The following is a 24,615-nucleotide window of genomic DNA, read 5'->3' on the forward strand; positions in this document are numbered from 1 at the left end:
GATTAAGGAAGTGCCCCAAATCACACAGGTGGTGAGTGGCAGAGCTAAGACAGATTTTCAGGAGTATTTGACCCCACAGTCTGTAACTTATGCCAGATTTTGCTCTTGGAGAGCTCACAGCATAGACCCTAGGATGATAAGAACCAAAGGAGGGGGAGCTTTGTGTTATGGGGACCCAGAAAGCAGGCAGAGAGAGCTCAGTCATAGTCCTGAATACAAACCTTAGCCCTTCACTTATTATCTATAGGGCCCTGGGCAGGTGGCTACACCTTTCTGAGCCTCAGTTTTCTCATCTGTAAAATGGAGATAATTCCTCTCCATGGGATCAGAGATGATGTGTATAAAGGTACTTAATACAGTATCTGACACAGAATGGGTACTCAGGAAACGACAGTTCACTTTCTTCATCTGTAAAACGGGGGTAGTGAGAGCACCTACTTCTCAGCCTTGCCCTAAGGATTCCACGGGATAAAGGCTGAAAGCATCCAGCCTGTTGTCATGGTAACTGGCTCCATCAATGGTAGGGGATCATGGCTCCATCAATGGTAGGGGATTGGGAGGGTGGGGCTGAGAGAGGCCTGGCTCTGGGCCCTGAAGAGGGGGAAAGGGGTTAGAATATGAGGGGGCATTCGGGCCCTGCAGTAGGGCTTGAGGGATCCTGGGGACCAATGCAAGGTTTGGGGACCACTGACTCACCCCTGATGGAGGATGCACCATCCAGCCCAGCTCAGCGGTCGCTGTAGTGGAGTCCATTAGCGTTTCTGTGGGGAGAGCAAAGAGTCACCACCCCGCCCCACCTACCAGGCGCTGTCAATCTTTCTGTTGGGCCCTCATCCTTCTTCTTTTTTTTTTTTTTTTTTTTTTTAGACGGAGTCTGGCTCTGTCGCCCAGGCTGGAGTGCAGTGGCGTTATCTCGGCTCACTGCAAGCTCCGCCTCCCACGTTCAGGCCATTCTCCTGCCTCAGCCTCCCGAGTAGCTGGGACTACAGGCGCCTCCAACCAAGCCCGGCTAATTTTTTGTATTTTTAGTAGAGACAGGGTTTCGCCGTGTTAGCCAGGACGGTCTCGATCTCCTGATCCGCCCGCCTCGCCCTCCCAAAGTGCTAGGATTACAGGCGTGAGCCACCGCGCCCGGCCAGACCCTCACGGCCGGGCCCTCATCCTTCTTTACTGAGAGCCCCGCCTACTTCCATTGCCCCAGTCATCTGACTCTAACTCTCCAGACTGCCCTCGGTTTAGACTCCGCCTCTCTACTCCATTATCCCGCCTACCCCCCCAGCCTAGCCAATCATCTGATGCCACTCCTCTAGGCCCCGCCCCTCCAGGCCAAGTCCACCCTTACATCATAGTCAGGCTCTACCTCTAGGCCAGTCTAGTCTCACTGACCTAGGTACTGTCCTTCCCTTCCTTTTCTGGACGAGGAGGGTCTTACATCCACTAAACCTGGAGTCTACTGGATGGGTTTCCGAGGGTCTGCCACTAAACCCTTGATATTTTACATCAAACTCTGGGATCTGTTTGCTTTTCAGCTTGCATCAAACTCTCAAAAACTGGAACTTGGGCCTTAGAGGGGCTGTACTTGTATCCCAGCTGAGACCCCTCAGTTTCCCCTCGTTGCTCCTCTGGCACACACATCTTGTCAGGACACACTCCCTTTCTCTAGAAACCTGGAGTCTTCCATCATGTTCCTATCACTGGGGCCCCTCCCCCAGGGCTCAGGCAACTCTGCCCCCAGGACAGGGTCCCGGGAGTGGAGAAGTGTTGAGAGCAAGCACTGCACCCAGTAGGGGCCAACTGTCACATGGCCTGTGGGGGTTCAGGAGACATGTCAGCACCTGGACCATCCTGGGCCCCACTTGCCTCCCCCGATTCCAGCAGCTGCAGGAAGCCACGTGGCCTAGGGGGAAGAAGAGCCACATGGCCCTAGAGACCCCCATTCTCCCCAGGTCAGGTTCAGGACCCCTGTCCTCTACCCCTTCCTTGCCTCCCTGGCTTCCAAACACTTTCTGAATGGAATTGCAATACACCGAATGAATTTAAATGGACCCCTTTCAAGCGTTCATTCAACAAAATATCCTGATGCCCATTATGTACCAGGCACTGCACTGGGCGCCCTGAGAGAGAAAACCGTGGCTAGCAAGACCCTACCATGGAGCAGTTCCTGGTCTGGTAGTGGAGATGAGGTGTGAATATAAATAGCTATGAGAGAGTAGGGGGAGAGACCTAGAAGGTCACAGTGACACCACCTCGCTCAGTGAGAGTGGGTGAGAGGTATGCTTGCTGCCATGCTCCAATTCTGTGCCCAGAGCAGGCATCACTCATCAATCCCCATACTGTGGCCACATGATGCTTCTTGCCACAGTGTTCCAGGAAACAAATACGAACCATTTGAGATGCTATCCCTGGTCCAGCCCAACTGCCTCCTTTCGGAGACAGGGCAACTGAAGCACAGGGATGAGAAGGGGCTTCCAAAGATTACATAGGAGTTGGTGACACAGTGGGAAGTGCAGGTGTCTTGCCTCCTAGCCTATAAACTTTTAGACACTTGAAACAATTAGTTTGATGGTCTGGGCTAAATGACAAGGACCAGGAGACTGGGGCTGTGTGCCCAGTGTCTAGGCAGCTGAGAAGGTCCAAATGGCAGATAATTAGGGCTTGAACTATGGCAGGGGTGGAGGGGATAAAGGGTGGGGACAGGAGGAAGCATTTGGTCAGAGGTGACCCCAGTCAGACCCATGAGCTGACAAGAGAGGATGCAGAAGTGTCCCCACAACTGCCTGTGGCTTGTGTCCCTGTGCACTGGCATCCCCATGACTGCCTGTGGTCACTGTGTCCCTTTGCACTGGGGGCTGGCACAGGGAGGGGGTGTGGGGTAAGGGTGCCAGGGACGGTAGAGCCAGTGCCAAGGGCATCTTTTTGATGGCAAATTGGAGGGAAGTTCTATTATGCAGCTTTGGAGCTGAAAAAAGGGTTCCTTTTCACACTCCGAATGCTACAGATTTTTCTTCCTGGAGAGAACAAGGGCTGAACTTTTAACCTGTTTTCTCTCATCGGCCTCAGCCAGAGACGCGCCAAGCCGGGCTCTCTGCCTGGGCCCAGGGAACAGCTGCTGGGAGCTGTGTCAAACAAGGCAGAGGAGAGACTCTGCTTGGGACAAGAAGAGGGTCGGGCAGGGGAGGCAAGGCTGCCAAGCAGGTGGCCCCATCCCTTGGCTAGATTCCTGGGCTGACCCAGAGGCCAAACACTAGAGGATTCCATGGCCCAGAGAAGGAGGGGCCAGGAACTGACATCCTCATCGTACGGGTGCAAACTTGGGCTCAAGGAGGGCAAATGGCTTGCCAAAGTCACACACTAAAAGTTGGTGCTCATACTCTGGGCTCCCAAGAAGCTTAGGGTGGGGGGCCCCACTGTCCCCCTGTGTCTTCTACCTCTCCTGGCCCAAAGCAGTGGCCCAAAGCAGTGGGAGGATCTCAGAAGGACTGGAAGTAAATGGGCTGGCTGGTTTGCAGACACAAAGGGAACGCAAAGGACATGAAGTTTGCAGATCCCCTTGGGAGGAGGTAGAGGGCCGGCATCTCCTCTGCTCCCTTCTCCTGTGCCACTCCTGGCTTTGCCTGGAGGCCTGGCTCTGGGAAACCTGTCACTCCTCTGGGTTGTGGCAGGAGGCAGCACAAGCATGCTCTCTCCCCAACCTGGTCTTTTGCTTTTCAATTTTAACACCTCCCTCTACCTCTGCACAAAAGGCAAATGAGCAGATGAGCAGAGCAGACAGACCTGGGCTCTGGAGGTAACAGAGATCTGGATTCTAACACCAGTTCTGTCCCTTCCTTGCTTGGTAACCAATATCACTTGCCATAAAAGGAAGGAAAATAAACACAGACTATTACAAATGGACCTTTTGAGGCGGGCAGATCACTTGAGGTCAGGAGTTCGAGACCAGCCTGGCCAACATGGTCAAACCCCATCTCTACTAAAAATACAAAAATTAGTCAGGCATGGTGATGCACACCTGTAATCCCAGCTACCCTGGAGGCTGAGGCATGAAAATTGCTTGAACCCAGGAGGCAGAGGTTGCAGTGAGCTGAGATTGCACCATTGCACGCCAGCCTGGGCGACAGAGCAAGACTATGTCTAAGAAAACAAAACAAAACAAAACAAACAAACAAACGGACCTTTATTTGTTCTACCTCTTGTTAAGCCTCAGTTTCCTCACCTGGAAAATGGCCAAAATACCTTCCGAGTCTGGAAGTATAGCAGCTTGGAGCCCAGCACAAAGTAGATCCTCACTTAGTAATAGCTGCTGTTTTTAGATGGTGTGCAGTGCTTTTTGGCCCACCCAGTGCCTGCACATACTGCTTCCTCCTTTGGGCTTATTACGTGCCCCTGAAAGCAAAGGCAGGCCCAAGAGGCTCCAACTTAGTCTGCCTGGCCTCCCCCACCTCCCAGATATGCCTGCCAACATCTGACAAGCATCAGTCTCTTGCTCCGTGGCTATAGCCTCCATGGAGCCTGTCCCAGTCCATCTGATGCTGCTTTCCCTGGGGTGCCCTGAGTTTCCTCTTTGTTCCTCTCAAACTAAGCACAAAAGTCAAATTCTGTTCTCTGGGGAATCTGGAGTTAATAGTTATTGCCTCAAGAACTTAGTGGGTTCAGGAAACCAAGCTCTGTTTCCACCACCATCACATCCTTTTTCTACCCTGTAACACACCAGACGTCTCCCCTCCAATCCCAAAAATCTACAAAGGGAGAGAACTCACGTCTGCTGAGACCCTATTAGGAGCCAGAATCTCTCACCAACATTCTCACAACAATGCCAAGAGGTACTTGATACTGTCCCATTTCATAGATGAGAAAGTTGAGGCTTCCAAAGCCTCAGGAACTTGCCCAAGATCACACATCTATTCCACCCTCAAGCTGCACTCCAGTTAGCTATGAGTAGGTGGAGAGACTGGCCGTCTCACTCCGCACAGACAGTGTGGTGTTTTCTCACCCTTGTACCTCACACATACTGTTGCTTCTGACCTTCTCACCTCTACATCTTCTTGGCCTGCCCTAATGTTCATCTGGGAAGTCTCAACTCAGGTCACCTCCTCTAGCAAGTCCTCTTAAATCCATTCTGCCCCAAAGCTCTGCAGCCACGGGTGCTTCGAGATATCCCGGCACTTGAAGATATTCTGGGTGGTAACTACCCCTATTTGCTATCATCTCCCAAAGCTCTGTGGTCCTCTGAGAGGTGGTGCTGGGTCCTGGTCCTGGGATCCCTAAGACCTAGCACAGGGCTTGGCACACGGGCCTCCTCTCCCCATCTGCAAGGCTTGAGCATACGCCAGTGTTCTGCTCCACTAGGGTTGCCCAGGCTTGAGCCTTTCATACAGACAACATTAATGACTTTAGCCATTTCCAACTACAACCTGTACAATTATTTAGTTACTACTTTTTCTTCCACTTGACTCCTTTTCTTTCTTAAATGCATCTTAAAGAGGAAAAAGCGTAATCATGATTATAAATGGAAAACCAATATCTCTTGCCATAACAGGAAGGAAAATAAACACAGACTACTACAATTAAAAATGTTTGTCTGCAAAGTACGGAACATCATTTCACTTCCCATACTTTGGGAGCTGCTGGGCTCCCTCGAGCTGCCTCTGAAGCTCTGGAAATGTTTCTATCTCCATCCCCACTGTGACGGTGACAATCTCTCATGCAGGGGAAGCTGTTGTCACTGTACACAGATAATTAATCACCACACTATGTGGCTAAGATCACAATGAGGATGTGCATGGTTTATTGCAGGTTACAGGAAATGAATATGGAAGGAGGGGAAGAAAATGCCAAATTTAGGGATGGCTTCCAGGAGAACGTGACGCCTGCATGGAGGCTTAAAGACTGGGTGAGTGGGGAGTGACTGATGTGGAGTGGGAGGGGCACGCTAGGCAGAGGGGAAGCAGAGGCAAAGGCCAGGAGGTGAGCTGAGCCACAGCGGGGTTTGTGGGAATCAAGCGCTGGCTGAAGGGTGGGGCTGGAAGTGGTGGGAGCTAAGAGCTGAGCCTGGAGGGGTTCAGCAGGGGCTGCCCAGGTAGCACAGGACAGGGCCATGAACGGTTAGTAGCTCTCTGAGGCCCCTCTGCTGGATCATCCCTGTCTCCCCACATCCTTGCCAGCCTCGCTGGTACCACCCACTTCCCACTCTGCCAACTTTGCCGTTTCACCTGCCCTTAGGCCCTCCCACCGTATTGAAATGTCCGGTTCCCAGACCTTGGCTGCTCTTAGTGCCCATTTAAAAGAATCCCAATGGATAGATGAAGAAAGAGGCTACACAGATTCTTAGCATCCAGGCAAAAGCTGGAACTAGGGCCACCAGCCCAGAGCATCTTCCTCAATGTGAAAACAGGGGCCCAGCCATGGGAGTGACTTTGGCCCTATCCCTACCGTACCCACACCCCCTCTCCTTCCTGGAGGCTGCACAGAAGAAAGCAATCAGGAGGCCCTGACTGCCGGGCTGGGGAGGCCCGATGGCCCCTCTGGCTATGTGTGAATGAGCAGTGTACATTTCAGAAATATTTGAACTTAAAGGGGAGACACACTGAAGTTGTTAGCGTTGGGCTGAAAGGAGGTGGCTGCAGGGGGCCTGCCTGCTCTCAGGCTGGAGCGGGTGGTTGCCCCCTATTCTCCGATCCACCCCTAGCCAGCTCTGTCTGATCTCCTTGTGGGCTATAATTCTCTAGGACCACAGATGCTGTTTGTCTGCACTAATGACAGTATGTGAGTGTTCCAAAGTCATGAAGAAGAAACTTTCATTAAGCACCTATACGTGCCAAGCGCTGGCCAGGGCCCTCTAAATGCCATTTCAGGCACAACCTCCAGAAGTATATACTATTATTAACCCCATTTCACAGACGAGGAAACTGAGGCCAGACAGGAGAACCAACCTGCATAAGTGCACACAGGCAGGGCTAGGACTGGAACCCACATCCATCTATTTTCACAACTGTGTTATTTTTAAGATGCCATGGCCATAGCCTTAAAAAACAGACAACACAAAACAACAAAGTCATCAGGGCTTGTGTGTGTGCATTTATCTTCTCTCTCTGCATGGGCCTGTGTGAGAATAGCAAGGGGTAGGAGGAGGGCAGCAGGGGAGTGGGACATAGACTGCCCAGGCCAGAATCTTGGCTCTGGCACTCTAGTGTATAATTGCAGGAATGCCAGTTCTGCTCTCTGGGCCTCAGTTTCCACATCTGTAAAATGGGTCATTGTGAGAATTAAATGACACCATGTAGGTGAGTCCTGTTCTTCTGATGTCTCCCAGGGCCCACATGTAGGGGAGGTCTGCATCCACCTTGTTCACCGCTGTACCCTCAACACTGAGAACTAGGCCTGGCACTAGCACGTGCATCCAACCTCCACACAGCAGCTGGGTGATGTTCCTAAAGTCCATGTGTGATCGCCCTTCAGAGCTCCTGCTGCCTGAAGGATCAAGTCCTAGCTCTTAACAAGGTACTCGAGGCCCCTGCCAAGCAGGCCAGCTAATTACCTTCCAGCCACCGTCTTCCGTGTCTCTCGTATCCAGCCATCCAAAATTTCCTCCTGCTTGCAGAAGTCACTTTACCTCCCTGAACACTGGTGACTTGACCTTTCTAGATTTTTCTGCCTGGAACGCCTGGCCCTTCTTGCTTTGTTAGCCTGGCTAACTTCTCTTCCAAAACTGAGCTCAAAGCCTCCTTCTTCCTTCTTCCTGGCAGCTGTCCTGACTCCTGCTCTGGCTGGGTTAAGTAACAAAGTCATGGTCATTCAATGAACATCTCCTCCACCCGATGTGTGCCAGGCCCTGAGCCAGGCACTGGAGACACAGAGGCAGATCAGCAGGCCCTTCCCTCAAAAAGCTCCCAGACTAGTGCCCGACGTGTGAACTTACTGCAGGGAGAGGCGGAGTGAGACGGCTGGTCCCGGCCAGGAGCCAGGAAACCCAGAGGAAGAAGGGAGTAGCTTTGAGCAGGAAATTTGGAAAGGCATCTCAGAGGGGGTGGCATGTGAGCTGGGAGGAGAGGGAAGGGCACGCCACATACAGGGCCCAGCAGAATCAAAGGCACAGAAGTGTAAGACATCGGGGAAGGCTGGGCAATCGTAAAACTGATGACTGGCTCTCAGCGGTGGGCTCTAGGCCAAGCGCTTAGCACTCATTATCCCATTTCATCGTTAACTATTTGTGAAGTAAGTACTTTAGGATCTCCCTTTACAGATGGAGAAATCAAAGTTTGGAGAGGTTGTTCAAGGTTTCCATGGCCAGGAAGTGATGGAGCCGAGTCTGCCTCGCACCAAAGCCCATGTCCTTAGCCACTGCGCCATGCTGGAGTGTCCGTCCCATGTAGTGGGAGCAAAATGCTTCACAGAAGGAGATGGTAGCACAGGACAGGGTGCCAGAATGTGGAGGGCCTCTCAAATGTGGGGCTAAGGAGGTTGGGTCTTCTCCCATAAGCAGCAGGGAGCTATGGAAGATTCTTGAAGAGGGTAGTGATGTGGTCTGCTCTGAGAACCGCTGGGTCACAGAGTGGTCTTGGCAGAGGAAATTAGGCTAGAATTGGGGGCCAGCTGGGGGAAGGGTTGAAGCTAAAGATGAACAGACACCTCAGAGCTGCACCCACGGGTCTTCGCCTACAGACTGACCAGTGGCCTGTAGCCTAGGCAGCAAATCAGCCTGGCGTGAGACCCATGCAGCAGATGCCAGCCCAGGCTCTTCCCAGCGATTCCTGTTGCACCCTGTCTGGGGCTGGTGGGGCTGAGGTGGCCTGAAGCTAGGCCTGGCTGGGATCTCATGGCCTGGTAAGATGCCATTCACAGCCTGGAGGCCTGACCCGGACTGTCCATGGTCACAGCACTCTTTTCATGGTCCAAGTTAGAAATTCCAGGAGAAGACAAGGACACTGACAAGCTTGGAAGAGTCACTTCACCTCTCTGAGCCTCTGTTTCCTCATCTGTAAAATGGAGATGACAAAATCCTTGCTCTGTATACTTCACTGCATTGTTTTGAGGATCAAAGGAGGCATTGGGAGCCAAAGGTTTTTACAGTATGCAAAGGCTGGACCATACAGAGCCATAGGGAAAGGTGGTGGAGGCCACCTTGGGGCAGGCACTCCATCGATATTGTCTCATTTACATCCCAGAGCAAACTTATGGGGAAACCAAGGCTCAGAGAGATCAAGGACTTCCAAAAGGCCACAAGGCCAGTAAGGGGCAGGGTAAAATTTGATCCCTTTGGTGCGATCCCAGAAGCCACTAGACTATGCTGCCTCAGGAAAGGGAAGGAAGAATCACTGCTTTCATCTACCAGTGCTGTCGTTGCCAGGCTCTGAGCTAAACCCTCTGCACGCCCTGTACAGATGAGGAAACTGAGACTGCAGAGGCTCAGAGATCTGCCCCAAGTCCTATAGCCAGAAAGAAGCCAAGCTAAGATTTGAACCCAGGCCAGCCTGACTGAGTTTCCTGAGCCCTCTCCTCTATAAACATCATGAGAATGGGAGCCCAGGATGGCCTTGGGTTCACTGGCCCAAAGCAAGGCAAGAGGTGGAGATGCCAGAGAAGCCCCCGACTAGCTCCTAGAAGAATGCAGATTTTCTAAAGTGAAATCTACCAACTAGCAGCACGTTGTTTTTCTACCTCGGCCCCCTGCTCAGCCCTCAGTCTCGAGGAAAGAGAACCCGGCTAATGTAAAATCCTTCTGCCCGAGGACTCTCATAGCACACACCCCTTCTCGTCCTCCCACCACTCAGAGGCCCTTCTCTGCCTCGGTTGCCTGCTTGGAGCCTGCTCTTGTTTTCTCAGGCCTAGGCGGAGGACTCCCTGTGACGCCAGCTCCTCTGCTCTGTCCCCTGCCTGCCTGCCGCTGGCCTGGGCATCCGCCAGCGCCGGCCGCCCCGGCTGAAACCCAATCCTCCGGGCCAGCCTGGCTGCTCACTAACAGCGGGCCACATTGTGCAGCCAGGGCTTTGGGAGAGTTTGGATTCGCTGCTTGGGGACCCACTTAACCTCGGCAAAGGACAGGATGATGGATGGGGGTCTGGGACGGGGTTGCTGGGGGTGGGGTGGGTGGTAAATGAACACCAGGGCTTGCTGGGGAAGGGAAAGAAGGGAGGCAGGGACGGGAACAGCCCTGGACACATTAAGCGCTCCTTTAGTTCCCATGACAACCCTGAGGGACGCCTGCTACTGGTCCCATTTTAGGTGACTTGACCAAGGCCACATAGTAAATCAGAAACTGAACCCAGGCCAGTCGCCCTCAAGCCTTCCCGACATACCAGGCTGCATCTCACAGCCAGCATTTGCCCAGTGATTTTTTAATTTTTAAAGCCTTTTTACTTAAATGAACCCACAGTTTTCACATCTATTCAGCAGGTAAAGAAGTATCATCATGGCAGCTGGCATTACTGGGCAGCTACCGTGTGCATGGAACAATGCCTGCCACGTTAATACTCATCTCCTGAGATCCTAACGGGACCCACTGAGGGAGGACCAATCGTCAGGGCCATTTTACAGAAGAGGGGAGGAAAGCTCAGAGAGGCAGTCACTTGCAAGACGCGGCAGAGCTGAGATACCCTCCGGCTGGCTAATGAAGGCAGGGGGCCTGGGGACCCCAGTTGCTTATAGCTGCACCCCTTCTGAGTGGTTCTAAGTTGTGTGCATCTCCCCTCTGCCCACTGGACACAGCCTCACTCCACAGTTGGCACTCGAGGTGCTGTTCCTTCTCCCTGCCATGTCCCTCGCCCTCCTGGCCTGCCTAGGACACTCAGACATGTTCATTAAGACCCATCTCAAATGTCTTCTCCTCTGAGAAGGCTTCCCTGATGACCCTGGCGCTGGGGCTCCCAGAGTCCTATATGTGTCTCCCATCATTATACTTGTCACCTTGTCCTGCAACTTTCTTTTACTCATCTGTCCCTCAACTGGACTCTAAGTGCCTTGTAGGCAGGGCCAAGTCTGGTTCACTGTGGTAGCCACCAGCCTCTCTATTAAAACCACCTTACTCCTGATCACCCAGGCCCACCCAGACCTTAAATGCTCTTTCCTGCTGACATCATCAGTCTGGGTGTCTGAGCTGTTCCTCCAGGAAATGCAGTCGCTGGTATCAAGATGGCTCCACATAGTAGATAATTCAAAGTACTTACTGCGCTGAGCTGTCACACATATTATCTGTTTTGATGCTCACAATGCCCCATGCGATAATTGATTATTGTCCCCACTTACCCACCCACCCATCTATCCATCCACCTACCCACCCTGTCACCCCATCCATCTGTCCCACTCCACTCACCCAGTATTCTACCACCTGTTCATCCACTAGTATCTCACATATGTATCCATTCATATTCCTACTGAACCAACCTCCCTTCATCCCTTCCTTCCTGCAGATGGGGGAAATAACCTTCAGAGAGGTTAAGTAACCTGCCCAACATCACACAGCGAGTACACAGCAGATCCAGGAGCTGAACCAGGTACTCTTTTAATCACTTTGCTATGTGGCCTCTTAGCTGTCTCACTTTATTTCTAACTGTCCTGTTGCATGCAGGTTTAATCTTATAAGTCACCTCAAATCCCTCTGCATGTGAATGGAGTGTAAATTACAAATCAATAAGACACAGGCCACTGTAAGTCCAAGCTGGGGTCTCTTGGGTTGGAGTCAATTAGCAAGCCTGCTGCAGGACCTGCTGGGACTTGATGTATTTGCCTAATTGGCACTGGTTTCCCCCAGTGAAGGACAATTAACTCAAATCCAAGAACCCAGACCACCCCTCTGCTTCTGGGCAGGGTGTCAGGCATTTAGCTACATGAAATTTACTGTTTATTCATTCACCCATTGACCCATACGCCCACTCATCCATCTATCTTTCCAACCATCCAATCCTTGCAATCATCCATAAACTATCTTGACATCTGCTCACTCACCCACCTACCTATTTACCCATCCGCACACATCTATACGCTTATCCATCTGCCCGCCCGTGTACCCATCCATTCACTTACCCAACATTCCACCCACCCACACACTCACCTATCCATCCATCCATCTATTCGTCGAATCACCCAATCCAAGCAGCTATTTATGAAGTCCTTCTGCCATCTTGCCTTCCACTCACCCATCTATCTATTCATCTACTCATTTTCTCATTTACCACATTCATCTGTCTATCCTTACACCACCAATTTATCCACTCACCCCTAAGCCCAGCATCCCACTTCGGTTTTTTCCCTTCCTCTGAAGCAACCTCCCTCCCTACCTCTCTTCTTTCCATTCATCTATCCACTCGCCCATTCATTTACCTGTCCATCCATTCACATCACTCATTTATACATCTATACATCTGCTATCCACTCCTCCCATCCAGCCAGCCTGCATATGTTGAACACCTACTATGTGCCAGGCCCATGCTGAGTACTGGAGAATCAGGCTCTACGTGGTGGCTCACGCCTGTAATCCCAGCACTTTGGGAGGCTGAGGTGGGTGAATCGCTGGAGCTCAGGAGTTCCAGACCACCCTGAATAACATGACAAAACCCTGTCTCTACTAAAAATACAAAAATTAGCTGGGTGTGGTGGTGCATGTCTGTAATCCCAGCTACTTGGGAGACTGAGGCACGAGAATCAACTTGAACCCAGGAGGCAGAGGTTGCAGTGAGCTGAGATCTCGCCACTGCATTCCAGCCTAGGTGACAGAGTGAATGAGACTCTGTCTCAAAAAAGAAAAAGAAAAAAGTGTTGGAGAATCAAAAATAGACACTATCACTGACTTAAAGAAATTTACTGATTTGGAGCAAACCCTAAGCCCTGTTTGGCTCCTGCCACTAGTCCCCAAGCACTTTCCAAGCTCCACATTCTACCTGTGGATTGGGCCCTTGCTGAGTCTGGAATCCTGGGCTCTGTTCTGTGGCCCTGGAACCTGGCTTCCCTTTGCATTCAGATAGCCTGCTTCACGAGGACCCCATCTGGCCTGTGAATCTGTTGTCCATATCACATTATGGATATGGACATGGCTGGGGCCCATCCCACCCCAAAGAGGGGCCAGTGAATGGTAACTTAAACCAGGTTCAGCCTCACCCCTACCACGGTCCCCTGTCCTACAGTCTGTAAGGGGGATCCCAGACATAAGGGGTCCCAGTCTATAAGGGGGATCCCACAGCAAAGGAGGAATCCTAACCCTGCCTGGAGGTTAGAGGAGACTTCCGAAGTGAGTGGCAACTGGCTTGAACCCCAAATTGAGTAGGAGACAGCAAGGCAAAAGGAGGAGGGAAAGAGGAAGCACCAGGAGAAGGGGAAAAGGTGTCTCGGGCAGAAAGAACAGCTTGTACAAAGGCCGGGAGGAGAGAATGATCAGGGCCCCTTCAAGAACCTGCAGGAGGGAGAAGGAAGGCCTAGGAGAAAGAGAACTCCAGACACCACAAAGAGTCTTTTTTTTTTTTTTAATGGAGACAGGATCTCTCTCTGTTACCTAGGCCAGAGTGCAGTGGCAGCATGACTCACTGCAGCCTCAACCTCCAGGGCTCAACTGATCCTCCCACCTCAGCCTCCTGAGAAGCTGGGACTACACGTGTGATCACCATGCCCTGCTTGCTTGCTTATTTATTTATTTAGTAGAGACTGGGGTCTAGCTATGTTGCCCATGCTGGTCTTGAACTCTTGGTCTCATGTGATCCTCCCACCTCGGCCTCCCAAAGTGCTGGGATTACAGGTGTGAGCCACTGTGCCTGGCCTCACAAAGAGTCTTGAATACCAGGTTGAAGGACTAAGACTTCATCCCTAAGACAGCAGAGGACCACAGAAGAAGTGGCCTGACAGCTGTTGCTGTGTTCTCTTGTGTAAAGGATCCATGTTACAGATGAGGAAACTGTAGGATCAGAAAGGTATGGAGGGCTTCTCCAGGCCACACAGCTGGTCAGGATCAGAGAAGAGATTCCACTTTAGGTCTGATGGCTCCAAAGCCCTCGCTCTTTCTGAGAGAGGCTGCTGCCTCGGAGGAGACGTTTCCAGAATGCCTGCATCCCTCCCACAGTAACGCTCGGCTCCAGGACTGCCTCCGCAGCCCTTGGCAGTGTGGATGCAGTGACAGAACACCCCAGGGTGCCATCTCTGCTCAGTGTGACTCCCTGGGCTCTCTTGCCAACCACACCTGGCATCTCAGGCAGTTAAGCAGTCACGGCTCTGCTGGGACATTTTCTCGCATGTCGATGTTTCTCAGGAGAGCTGCTCAGTGATTTCCCATCCATCTTCACCAGAGCCTCCATGTCTTCATCATTAGTGACCATTGCTTTCCCACCATTTCCCACTGGTACCCTGAGAGGCAATGCCAGCTAAAGAGCCAGCTTCTGGAATGGGCTGGTGGGGCCCTTGACATGGAGCAGGGCTCGAAATCAAGAGAGCCTTCGAGGTGGAGAAGACACAGGGGGAAGAGGGGCACCCTGGGCCAGTGGTGGGAAGGAGGACATGGACCAGGAGGTGAGGGAATGCTACTTCCACCCCTAGCATCTCTATCATCATAGCTACCATTTACTGAGCACCTACGACCTGCCAGGCACTGTCCCATGCAATGGACACCCAGCATAGCACCTGAGCTCCTCTAAGCTTTCCAAAACCCTTCAAGGGATGGATCATTGCTCCCATTTTGCAGATAAGTAAACCAAGGCACAGGGAGAACAAGTAAGCAGGCAAGATCCCTGCAAGTTGGCTGCAAGTTGGTGAGGGAGGCAGGCTTTGATTTCTGGGCTGTGTGACCCAAAATCCTTTCATGATCCCAAGGAGCCTTTTGGGAGTTGAAAGTCTCAGGTGAGAGCTGATGCAGGTAGTGGCGTCGGGAAGGGCTCAGGTGGCAGCATGGAATCAGACCACCCCCCACTTTCCCAGCTTGAGTTAGACGCCCCTTCTCTGGGCTCCAATTTGCCCTCCAGAGTGTGTCTGATGCCCTTTCCTAGTCTGGTTTTGGACTGGGCCTGAGGCCCTGCAATGCTGGGCTGCTAAGTGGAGGATGAAGGCCATTGGTGCCCAGTGTGACCTGGAGACAGCTTCCCTGAGGCACAAGGAGAGGCTATGTCAGATGGCCTTGTGCTAAGCCCACAAACATGGCAGACCCGGCCTTGTTCCTGAGCCAAACAGAAGCCTCCCAAGCTGCTGGCTGTGCCACTCCGCTGGTTCACATGAGAGCCGGAGGCCACAGGACCACAGGCCACAGCTGGGCCCAGTGCCCTGCCCAGTCAGTTCATCAGCTCCCCAGCCCCACACTGGGGTTCCTTCTCACCAGGAATTCTGTATTGGTGGTGATGGCAGCAGCCTGGGGCAGCCCAGTCAGACCTACTGATGCTGGGAGCAGGCTCAGAAATTTTTTCCTATAAAGGGCAAATTGGACCCGGAACCTCAAGCATCTCACCATGCTGGCTCGCATCCCACTGGGACAGGATGCTTCTCTGATGGGGTGTGTGGTGGGCTGATGGGCTGATGGGCTCCCAACTCCTTCCCTGCTAGCCCTCTCCTCCCCCCAACCACCATAGGACTGCAGCCTCAGTGACCTCATCTGGGAAATGGGAATAGTAAATAACACCTACTCATAGGTATGGACACAACGCCCTTTGCACAAGGCCTGGCACAGTCAGCCTAGCTCAGGGGAGGCTAGTACCACAATCATCATTGCCCCTCATTCACCTAGAGGCCAACACGACTGAGAACAGCTCCCAAAGAAACCTCTGGAGTGGTGTGGGATGAGCGGGACGCTGCATTTGAACAGGGATAATAATCATAATCCTCATTTCCAGCTATTGAGTACCTACTAGGTGCTCAATGTACCAGGCACTGTGCTAGCCACTTTTCACAGGTGATGCCATGTGGTCCCCATTTCACAGATGAGGAAACTGAGGTTCAGAGAGGGGCTGTGACTTGCCTGGGGTCACCAGGGAGGCAGTGGTAGTGCTGGGACTCTGAGTGCCATTTGAGGCTTCCTCCCGGCTGCCTCCCTTCAAAGCTCAGAGAGTCCCCTGTGCTGGGCCTGGGAGGGAGTGTTCACTTGGCCTTATTTAAACTTGCAATTATCTGTCCCATTTCCCACTGGCTACAGCTGAGCTCTCCGGGGAGGCAGGAAGACCCTGATGGAGGAGGATGCCGCGAACAGGGAATGTCTAAGGAATCCTCCCTGAGCCTCCAACTGAAGGAGCAGGGAAGACACATGCTCCTGCAGGAGGCCCTCTTCCTGTACCTGGCTTCTGTCCCCTCTGCCCCCACCCCAGGGAGCAGAACTGGCCAGTGGCGGGTTCCCAGGGTGGGGAGGTTCCTTGTCAGTCCCACAAAGGTTGTCAAGGGGTCACATCATGAGCTGAGGCCTTAGGGATTGCTGGCATGCAGCAATCTCTGCACCCAATGCAGAGACGGAAAGACTGAGGCAGGCTGGGGGTTGGTCCAAGATCCCATGGTGAGGTAGCAATGTGTGGGGCCTAAGACTCAGAGTGACGGAAAGCTCGTGGAGAGGTGGAAAGACAGAACTGGGGAAGGGCCCCAGGGTTCCAGCAAAGGAGAATGCCGGTGCTCACGGGATAAACTCAATGTTTTTTTTTTTTTTTTTTTTTTTTTTTTGAGACAGGGTCTCTCTCTGTCACCCAGGCCGGAGTGCAGTGGCGCCATCTTGGCTCACTGCAACCTCCGCCTCCAGGGTTCAAGTGATTCTCCTGCCTTAGCCTCCTGAGTAGCTGGGATTACAGATGCCCGCCACCATGCCTGGCTAATTTTTGTATTTTTAGTACAGATGGGGTTTCGCCATGTTGGCCAGGCTGGTCTCGAACTCCTGACCTCAAGTGATCCTTCCGTCTCAGCCCCCTAAAGTGTTGGGATTACAGGTGTCAACCACTGCACCCGGCTAGACTCAGGGTTTTCTACACACTGGTGCTCCCTAAAGGCTTTGCAAGGAGCAGAGGGCAGTGGGGGCCCTATGCTACAGACAGCCTCAGAGTTCTGGGCCAAGGCTCCCTGTCAAACACTCAGTGGTGTGGCCAGAATTGGTTCCCAGAATGTCCGGCTCCTCACCCTCACCCAGATACAGAATTAGACTCAGACAGACACCCACTCTGCTCTCCCACAAGCAGCCCTCAGCACCCCTGCCTGTCCTCCAGCCTCTGCCCTCCTCCCATTTTAACACTCCCTCTCTGAGCGCCTCCCGTGCATCTGCCCCAACCGCAGCCCCTGCTTGGAGGAACCCAAACTGGCGAGGGTGAAACCCCATCAAGCAGTTCTTGTATCTGCCACTGGAGCGAGGGGCAGGGGAGCGGGAACCTGGCAGCAGAACCCAGGTGTTAGGTCCAAACACCAGGGAAATGGCCTAATGGCCTATCCAGCGGCACATCCCAGGGTCTGAGAGAGTGGCCTCAGCAGTCATTTAGATTTTTTTTTTTTGAGAGTTGCCCAGGCTGGAGTGCAGTGGCGCAATCTCGGCTTTCTGCAAACTCCGCCTCCCTGGTTCAAGAGATTCTCCTGCCTCAGCCTCCTGAACAGCTGGGATTATAGGTGCGAGCCACCACACCCAGGTAATTTTCGTATTTTTAGTAGAGACGGGGTTTCACCATGTTGGCCAGGCTGGTTTCGAACTCCTGGCCTCAAATGATCCGCCTGGCTCGGCCTCCCAAAGTGCTGGGATTACAGGCATGAGCCACCAAGCCCGGCAGTCATTTACATTTGAACCCCACTTCCTAACCCACTACCCCAGGGCAAGTCTCGAGCTTCCCTTTCTGAGCTGTGGGATAGGAACAAGATTAGTACCTGCCTCGCAGGTGGCTGTGACAAGATCATGCATGTTAAGTTCTTAGCCCAGAGCCTGGCTATAGTAAGTACTCAGTAAAATATTGACTGTGGTCATTATCACTCAAATTATAACACAAAGCAATCACTCAATAAGCGGATGTTATGATATTGTTATTATCAACATCAGCCAGCACCCTCTGGGCAAGGCTGAGCAGACTTGCTTTCTCATCTATGGGAGACAGAATAATGTCCCCCAAGAGATGCCCACATTCCTAATCCCCAGTATCTGGGAATGTTGCCTTACGTAGCAACAGAGACTTTGCAAATGAGATGAGATTAGGAATCGTGAGATGGGGGGATTATCCTGGATTAGCCAAGTGGGTCTAATGTAATCATGAGTGTCCTCGTAAGAGGGGGTGGGAGGGTTGGCGTTAGAGAGGAGATGTGATGTCAGAAGCCAGGTGGGAATGACACACTTTGGGGATGAAGGAGCCACAAGCTCTGGGATGCAGGTAGCCTCTAGAAGTCTCTAGAAAGGGCAAGGACATGGATCCTCCTCCTGAGCTTCTGGAGGTAGTGTGCCCTTCACCCCCTGCTGGCCATTTCAGCCCAGTGAAACCCATTTCAGACGTCTAACCTCCAGGGCTGTAAAACAATAAATGCGTCTTGTTTTAAACCACGAAGACTTTGGTAATTAGTCATAGCAGCAACAAGAAACTAACAGACCATCCTCAGTTGAGAAAGTGGCCATCTCTCACACCCCGTGATGGCTGGATCCATGAACCCCACACACTCACTCCTTGCCTCTGAGAAACCACCCAGACCCTCTGCTGAAGGGCATTTGAAGTGGCGGGGGGGGGGCCTGGCCACTTTAGTTGACATCTATGGTTGAGGGGAGCCACCCCACCTCCACCGTGTGCCTGTCCAGGAGAGGCTTGGAGCTGAGGCAGGGCAGGTGCTGGTCCTGTGTGACTGGTCCCTGGTGGGCCCAGCAAGTTTCTGTCCTGGAGGGATGGGATTGCAGGTGGGGGTGGGCTGGTGCTCTCAGGGGCACCATGGATTTAGTGTTTTCCACCTACCAGACCCTGCCCAGGACTCGTCTTCCCAAAGCCCAATGAGACAGGAACTGTTATCAGCCCCATTTTATAGATGAAGAAATTGAGGCCCAGAGAAGTGAAGCAACCTGCCCAAGGCCATCCCGCAGGATGTAGCCCAGGTTCTGCTCGCACAGGCCCAGACCCAGGCAGCTCAGGTCCTCCATGGATGTCCTGTCCACTCTCAGACCACTCAGATCCTGGCAGGGAACCCCTGCGTGGGCCTAGCTGTGTGGATCCAGGGCTGCTCTCTGCCCAGCACTCTCTGAGCCTCGAGGTAGGAATCGTGCCCCCTTGTCTGCCTCACTGAGGGTCTGCGTGGTGGCTGGTCATAGGCACTAGATGCTGCTGTAGAGAGCTGGACCCATGAGGGAGGAAGAGATGCTGGGAATCACTGGGCACCAGCACTCCTGGGTGAATGCCAGCCTTCCTCGTGATGAGCCACTGCAGCCAGCGCAGAGTTCACCCAGGCCTTCTACGGTGTGGGGCCATCACACTCCCATTTCACAGAAAATCATGATAATGAGAAGGATTACAATAGTGGCCATTGGTCAAGTCCCTGCCCATGCCAGGCACCAAGCTAAGTGCTTGCTGATGTCTCCTTTTGTCCTCTGACACATCCCCTACAGGAAACTCCTAAATCATCCTCATTTCCAACTAGGTCACTGGGATTCAGTGAGGGGAAGGGGCATCCCCAGGTCATGAAGCCAGGAAGGAGCCTTGCTGGAGACAGGAGTCTCAGAAGCCCACTCACACACCACCCCTTGGCCCCTACCAAGATCCTCATTGGACAGAGGAGGAAATGGGCCCAGAGGGGTTCCTGGCTTGCTCAAGGCACAGGGATTCAGTGAAAAGGTGGCCTGGGAACCTGGTTTCCAGGCCCCCAGAAGAGGCTACCTTCCTTTCTGCCACAGGGTGTCCCTGAGCCATTCTTAGTGGGTAGAGGTTCCAGCTGAGGGTCCTGCGGCCCTGAGGAGTGGAGGGTGTCTGGAGTCTGCCCAGCATATGGCCCCAATTCCATTTTCTCCTGTCTCTGGTGGGACACCAGCTGCTGGGAGCTGGGAAACTGGAATTGGGGGTCCCCAGCAGCCCCTGGTGCCATCAGGGACACTGCCTGCACCCTGGCCCCTTCCCATACGCCACCAGGAGACGTTCGCCTCAGATGACTCTGGGTGATGTCGGTGCCAGGCTGGGAGGAGGGGGAGGCAGGCTGGGCGTCTGCCACAGCAGGCCTCAGAGCCCCGCTCGGAATCCCAATTGAGCTATTTTTAATGTGCTTCAATTTTCATTTTCTTTTATTGGAAAACACAGATGGTGACTTGCTGCCCCCTCACACACACTGAGCAAGGCAACGACAGGCAGAGATGCGCAGCAGACACGTGGACGCCCCCCTCCCTCTGCTGGGGAGCCAGAGCTGGCAACCAAGTCCCTCGGCTGCCCTGGGCCTTGGTTTCCCCATCTGCAAAATGGGCTTTGCTGAGGCAGCCCTGAAAGCCCCTGGCAGACTGCACACACCATGAGGGTCTGGGTGAGCCGGGGAGGAGGCTTCAACTGCTTCAACTGGGCATTGGCAGGGAAGGGCGTCCAGGGGAAGGGTTGCCAGGGAGAGAGAGGTCCAGGAGAGCGAAGGAGGAAGGAGAATTGTTAGCTCTAGGGAATTATCTTACTCAACACTCCCAGCTATACTTTGAGACTTTCCTATCCCCATTTTACAGACAAGGGAACGGAGGCTCAGTGCTCAGTGTCAAGTGCCCTGCCCAAGAGCGGGGTGGCTGACCCGGGTCTGTGTGGACATGGCTCCAATGCTCATTCTCACCCCTCTCCAAATAGTTCCCAGCCAGATGCTCTGTTATTTATTTTTTTCATTATAAAAGCAATACATGCTCATTAGAGACAATTTGGAAAACACAGAAAAGTCAGATGGAAGTATAAAGTACAAAATAATAATTATCTCCCCCCACGATCCCTCCCCCTCTCCGCGACCACTGCCAACATTTTGGTGTGTTCGTGCTACTCTTTGTTTTTTTGCTTCTCATAATCTGTCACACTTTGAACATCATTTGGTGGTGGCACAGGGTAGCAGCTGGCTGTGCATCACAACGGACTCGGGCACGTTTTAAAAACATCAGTCCTGGCATTCCCTGATCCCCATGAGATCAGAAGAGAATCATGGGGGCAGGCTCATAATTGGTGGCTGGGAATCTGTATTTTCCACAAGCCTCCCAGGTGATGCTGATGCTGCCAGCCTAGGAAGCCTACAGACCTGCACTTGGCAAGACCACTGGCTTTGGAGACAGCTGACATCACCTGGTTCAACATTGGGATGGGCTGTGTGGCCTTGGTCACATGCATTCACCTCTCTGAGCTGCAGTTCCTTATCTGGAAAAATGGGATCTTCCTTTGCAGGCTCGTGGGGAGGATGAAAGAAAAAGGCCGAACAGGATCTTATACCTACCCGAGACACAGCCACCCTCCCAAGCCTGTCATCCTAAGTGATCTAAGGCCACTTTCCTGGGTGTACAGATGGGATGATGGGGAGGCCCCTGGAGCAGAGGAGAGAAATGGGTTACAGCAGCAGAGGAGTGACTCACACAGGCCTTGGGGTGTGCTCAGCTGGCCCAGCCTCTGCGGTCTCATCTCCCCGAGTTATATCACCCTCCCGGACAGGGGATCATGGCATGTGTCCTCCCTCCTGTGGCCAGGATGACATGAGGCAGACTCTGAGGAGCGCAGCTTTGGGAAGGTTGGAGAGCCGCTCCTTGAGGACAGAGGCAAGAACACCTGAAGCTGGGGAAGAGGGCACAGGTGGGGCAGGAGGTGCTTTTAGAAGCAAAACCAAAATAGATGTCATCAAGACTGCCTCTGCAGACAGGGGACAGAGTTGTCCCTGTCCTTAAAAAATCCAGGCCCCCACTACCATGCGTGGAATTGACCTTAGCCCACAGTCTTCCCCAGCCCACCCTATTTGCCAAAATTCTGCTCAGCTTTCAGGACCTGGCTACAAGGTCATTTTTGGGGTTCCCTCAGCCCCATTTTCTGTGAGCCTCCACCCCATCCTCCATGCGGGGAGATAATTATTTCTGAGTGCCCCACCTCCACCAAACTGTGGGGTCTTGGGGGGCAAGACTGAGTCAGGTTATGCTCTGTCTGAATAAGCCAAGCATGAACTTCTTTAAGTCTCAGTTTTCTCAGCTGTAAAATGGGTGACTTGTGTTATCCATCTGACGTGCCTCAGAGGTTTGGCCTCTATAGCAAATTAGAGGATGCAGGTGCCTCTTGAACCCATAGAGTGCACAAGCCTCAGGTTGACAGGCAGCGAGAATGTTGCATGGGTGGGATCTGGGGCAGGTTCTTGAGCCTCTCCACCCGCCTCCCCTGACACACATGCAGGCCTGCTGTTAGCCAGGCCCAAAATTTGGCTTTGAAGCAGTGGGTGTGGCTGTGGTGAGAGAATCCCTCCAGAGGGTGCTACAGTCATCAAGGAAGATGAGCTGCTAATTGTCCCCCTTGTGAGGATGACACCTCCTCTAAAGTGTGTCACCGAATTCAAGGGGCTGGGGATGGGATGGTAGAAAGGGCTTTGAATTCTCTGCCCAAAGGCTCAGAGCCACCTGGTGAGGGAGGTGGCTGGGCAGAGGTGTTGGTATAGACCTAGGCACAGCTGAGCTTCCTGAAAGGCAACAGCGCAGTCCTAAACAGTTTGCAAGGCCCCTTCCCATCACTGTCAGGGACACTCAAGACACTCATCAGAGCCTCCCTGAGGGCCTACTGCAGGGTTGTACTGAGCTCAGCCGACTCCAAGAGGAATGAAATCCCACCATCCCTTGGGGCAAGACAGATAATGGGGGCAGGGTGGCAGGAATGGCCCGGGGCAAACAGACCACCATTAAGTGCAATAAAGGGTAACAGGTACTGTTGAGAAGTACCTGTTGAAGTACCTGAAGAATTGAGAAATACACAGGGAGCACCTGAGCAGTATAAAGGAAACAGGTGAGCCTCAATGTCCCCATTTTACAGATGAGATAACTAGGGTTCAGTGAGGTCAAGGGTTTTGCTCAAAGCCCTTGGTGATTAGTGGCTATGCTGGCCTCCAAGTCAAGCTTCATGGCAGGTGAGGAAGCGAGCTGGGAAAATAGCTGGGGAAAATGTTCCGAGAGGAAGGAGCAAGTGCAAAGACCTGAGGAGGGAGCATTCATTATCTGATTCTGTCATTTTCTGGCGTGTTCATGAGTTAACTAGGTAACCAACCATCCATCCACCCACCCATCACCCATCATCCATCCATCCATCATTCATCTGTCCATCTATCCATCCATCCATCCATCCATCCATCCATCATCCATCCATCCATTCATCCACCCACCCACCCATCCGTCACCCATCATCCATCCAGCCAGCCATCCATTCATCCATCCATCATCCATCCACCAGGACCTGGCTGGGCCCCCAATAGGTACCAGGCTCTGTGCTGGGGAATGAGGATATGAACTGGTTCTGACAGCTAGCTCCAACCTCACAGACTATAAAATCTTGAGTGGCCCTCAGAGAGAGGTCCAGCTTGCCCCTCATACCACTGTGTCACCGAGAGGGAAACTGAGGCCTAGAAAGGTGACCTGATCATGCAGGGAAAGACCATGTGTGAGAGGTGGCACTGGGACTTGAGTCCCAGTCTCTGGGGGCAGCCAGAATCCCACCCTGGCTTTGGATCACAGCTCAGGCGTGGCACAAGGGCAGCATGGTGTCCTGCTTTGTGGCTGTCCTGGGAGCCCCAGGGAGGCAGTGCTCATGCAAATGAATGCCAGCTGCCACTGGATACCCAGACCAGGATGGACCTTGACTAAGGACTGCCTGGTGCCCTTACGACGGGCTGCCATATCATCCAACTGCCTAGGAAGCCCTCTCCTAGGAGAAGCTGTTCTCTCCTAGGAGGGACCCTCTGGGTCCCTCTACATGACCCTTCCTGACCCTATGCCTTTTCATGCTGGGGTCCTGGACATCTGGCAGGGTGCTTTCAAATTCTCAGGGCCATCCTCCAGCTTTTGGGATCCCTACACCTTACACATAGTGAGCATGGTCTGATTTTTTTTGCTGGGGGGAAAGGGTCTCACTATGTCACTCAGGCTGGAGCGCAGTGGCACAATCATGGTTTGCTGCAGCCTCAACTCCCCAGGCATAAGCGATTCTCCCACTTCAGCTCCCAAGTAGCTGGGACTATAGGTGTGTGCCAGCATACCTGGCTAATTTATTTTTATTTTTTGTAGAGACAGGGTCTTGCCATGTTGCCCAGGCTGGTCTTGAACTCCCGGCTTCAAGCAATCCACCTGCCTCAGCCTCCCAAAGTGTTGAGATTACAGGCATGAGGCACCACGCCTGGTCGATTTTTAATATCATTAGGGTAAACATTACACAGATGAGAAAATTGAGGCTCAGGATGACAAAATATGCTCAGAGTCCCATGACTGGTAAGTAAAAGAGCAAGGATTTGGATTCACACCTGTCTGACTCCAGAGTCTGCTCTTAGCTTCTCTTCTACAATGCCTGAGGCTGTCCTTCCCATCGAATCTAATTGTCTCAGCTTTCAATGGCCACCACCTTTGGGAAACCCTCCCTGACTGTCTCTACCCACCTCCCTGGAACCTGTCTGTGCCTGCCTTATCCTGGGAGCTCATCCACGTGGGGTCTCCCCAATGAGGCTGGGGTCTCCCCAATGAGGCTGGGGTCTCTCGGAGGGTAGGGCTCTCAGCAGAGAATGACTCAAGTATTC

At 52.8% G+C, this 24,615-nt stretch overlaps 1 protein-coding gene across 3 annotated transcripts in view; it reads right to left on the reverse strand.

Moving 5' to 3' along the window:
- Positions 1 to 24,615, reverse strand: part of EPHB2 (EPH receptor B2) — a 204,861-nt gene that overhangs the window by 133,469 nt on the left and 46,777 nt on the right. For all 3 annotated transcript variants that reach the window (XM_034957849.4, XM_034957854.4, XM_034957860.3), the window contains exon 2: positions 697 to 761. In XM_034957849.4, the coding sequence (XP_034813740.1) occupies positions 697 to 761 (65 nt within the window). The remainder of the gene's footprint in view (positions 1 to 696; positions 762 to 24,615) is intronic.

The sequence above is a fragment of the Pan paniscus genome, chromosome 1 (assembly GCF_029289425.2).
Source record: "Pan paniscus chromosome 1, NHGRI_mPanPan1-v2.0_pri, whole genome shotgun sequence".
Classification (NCBI taxonomy): Eukaryota; Metazoa; Chordata; class Mammalia; order Primates; family Hominidae; genus Pan; species Pan paniscus.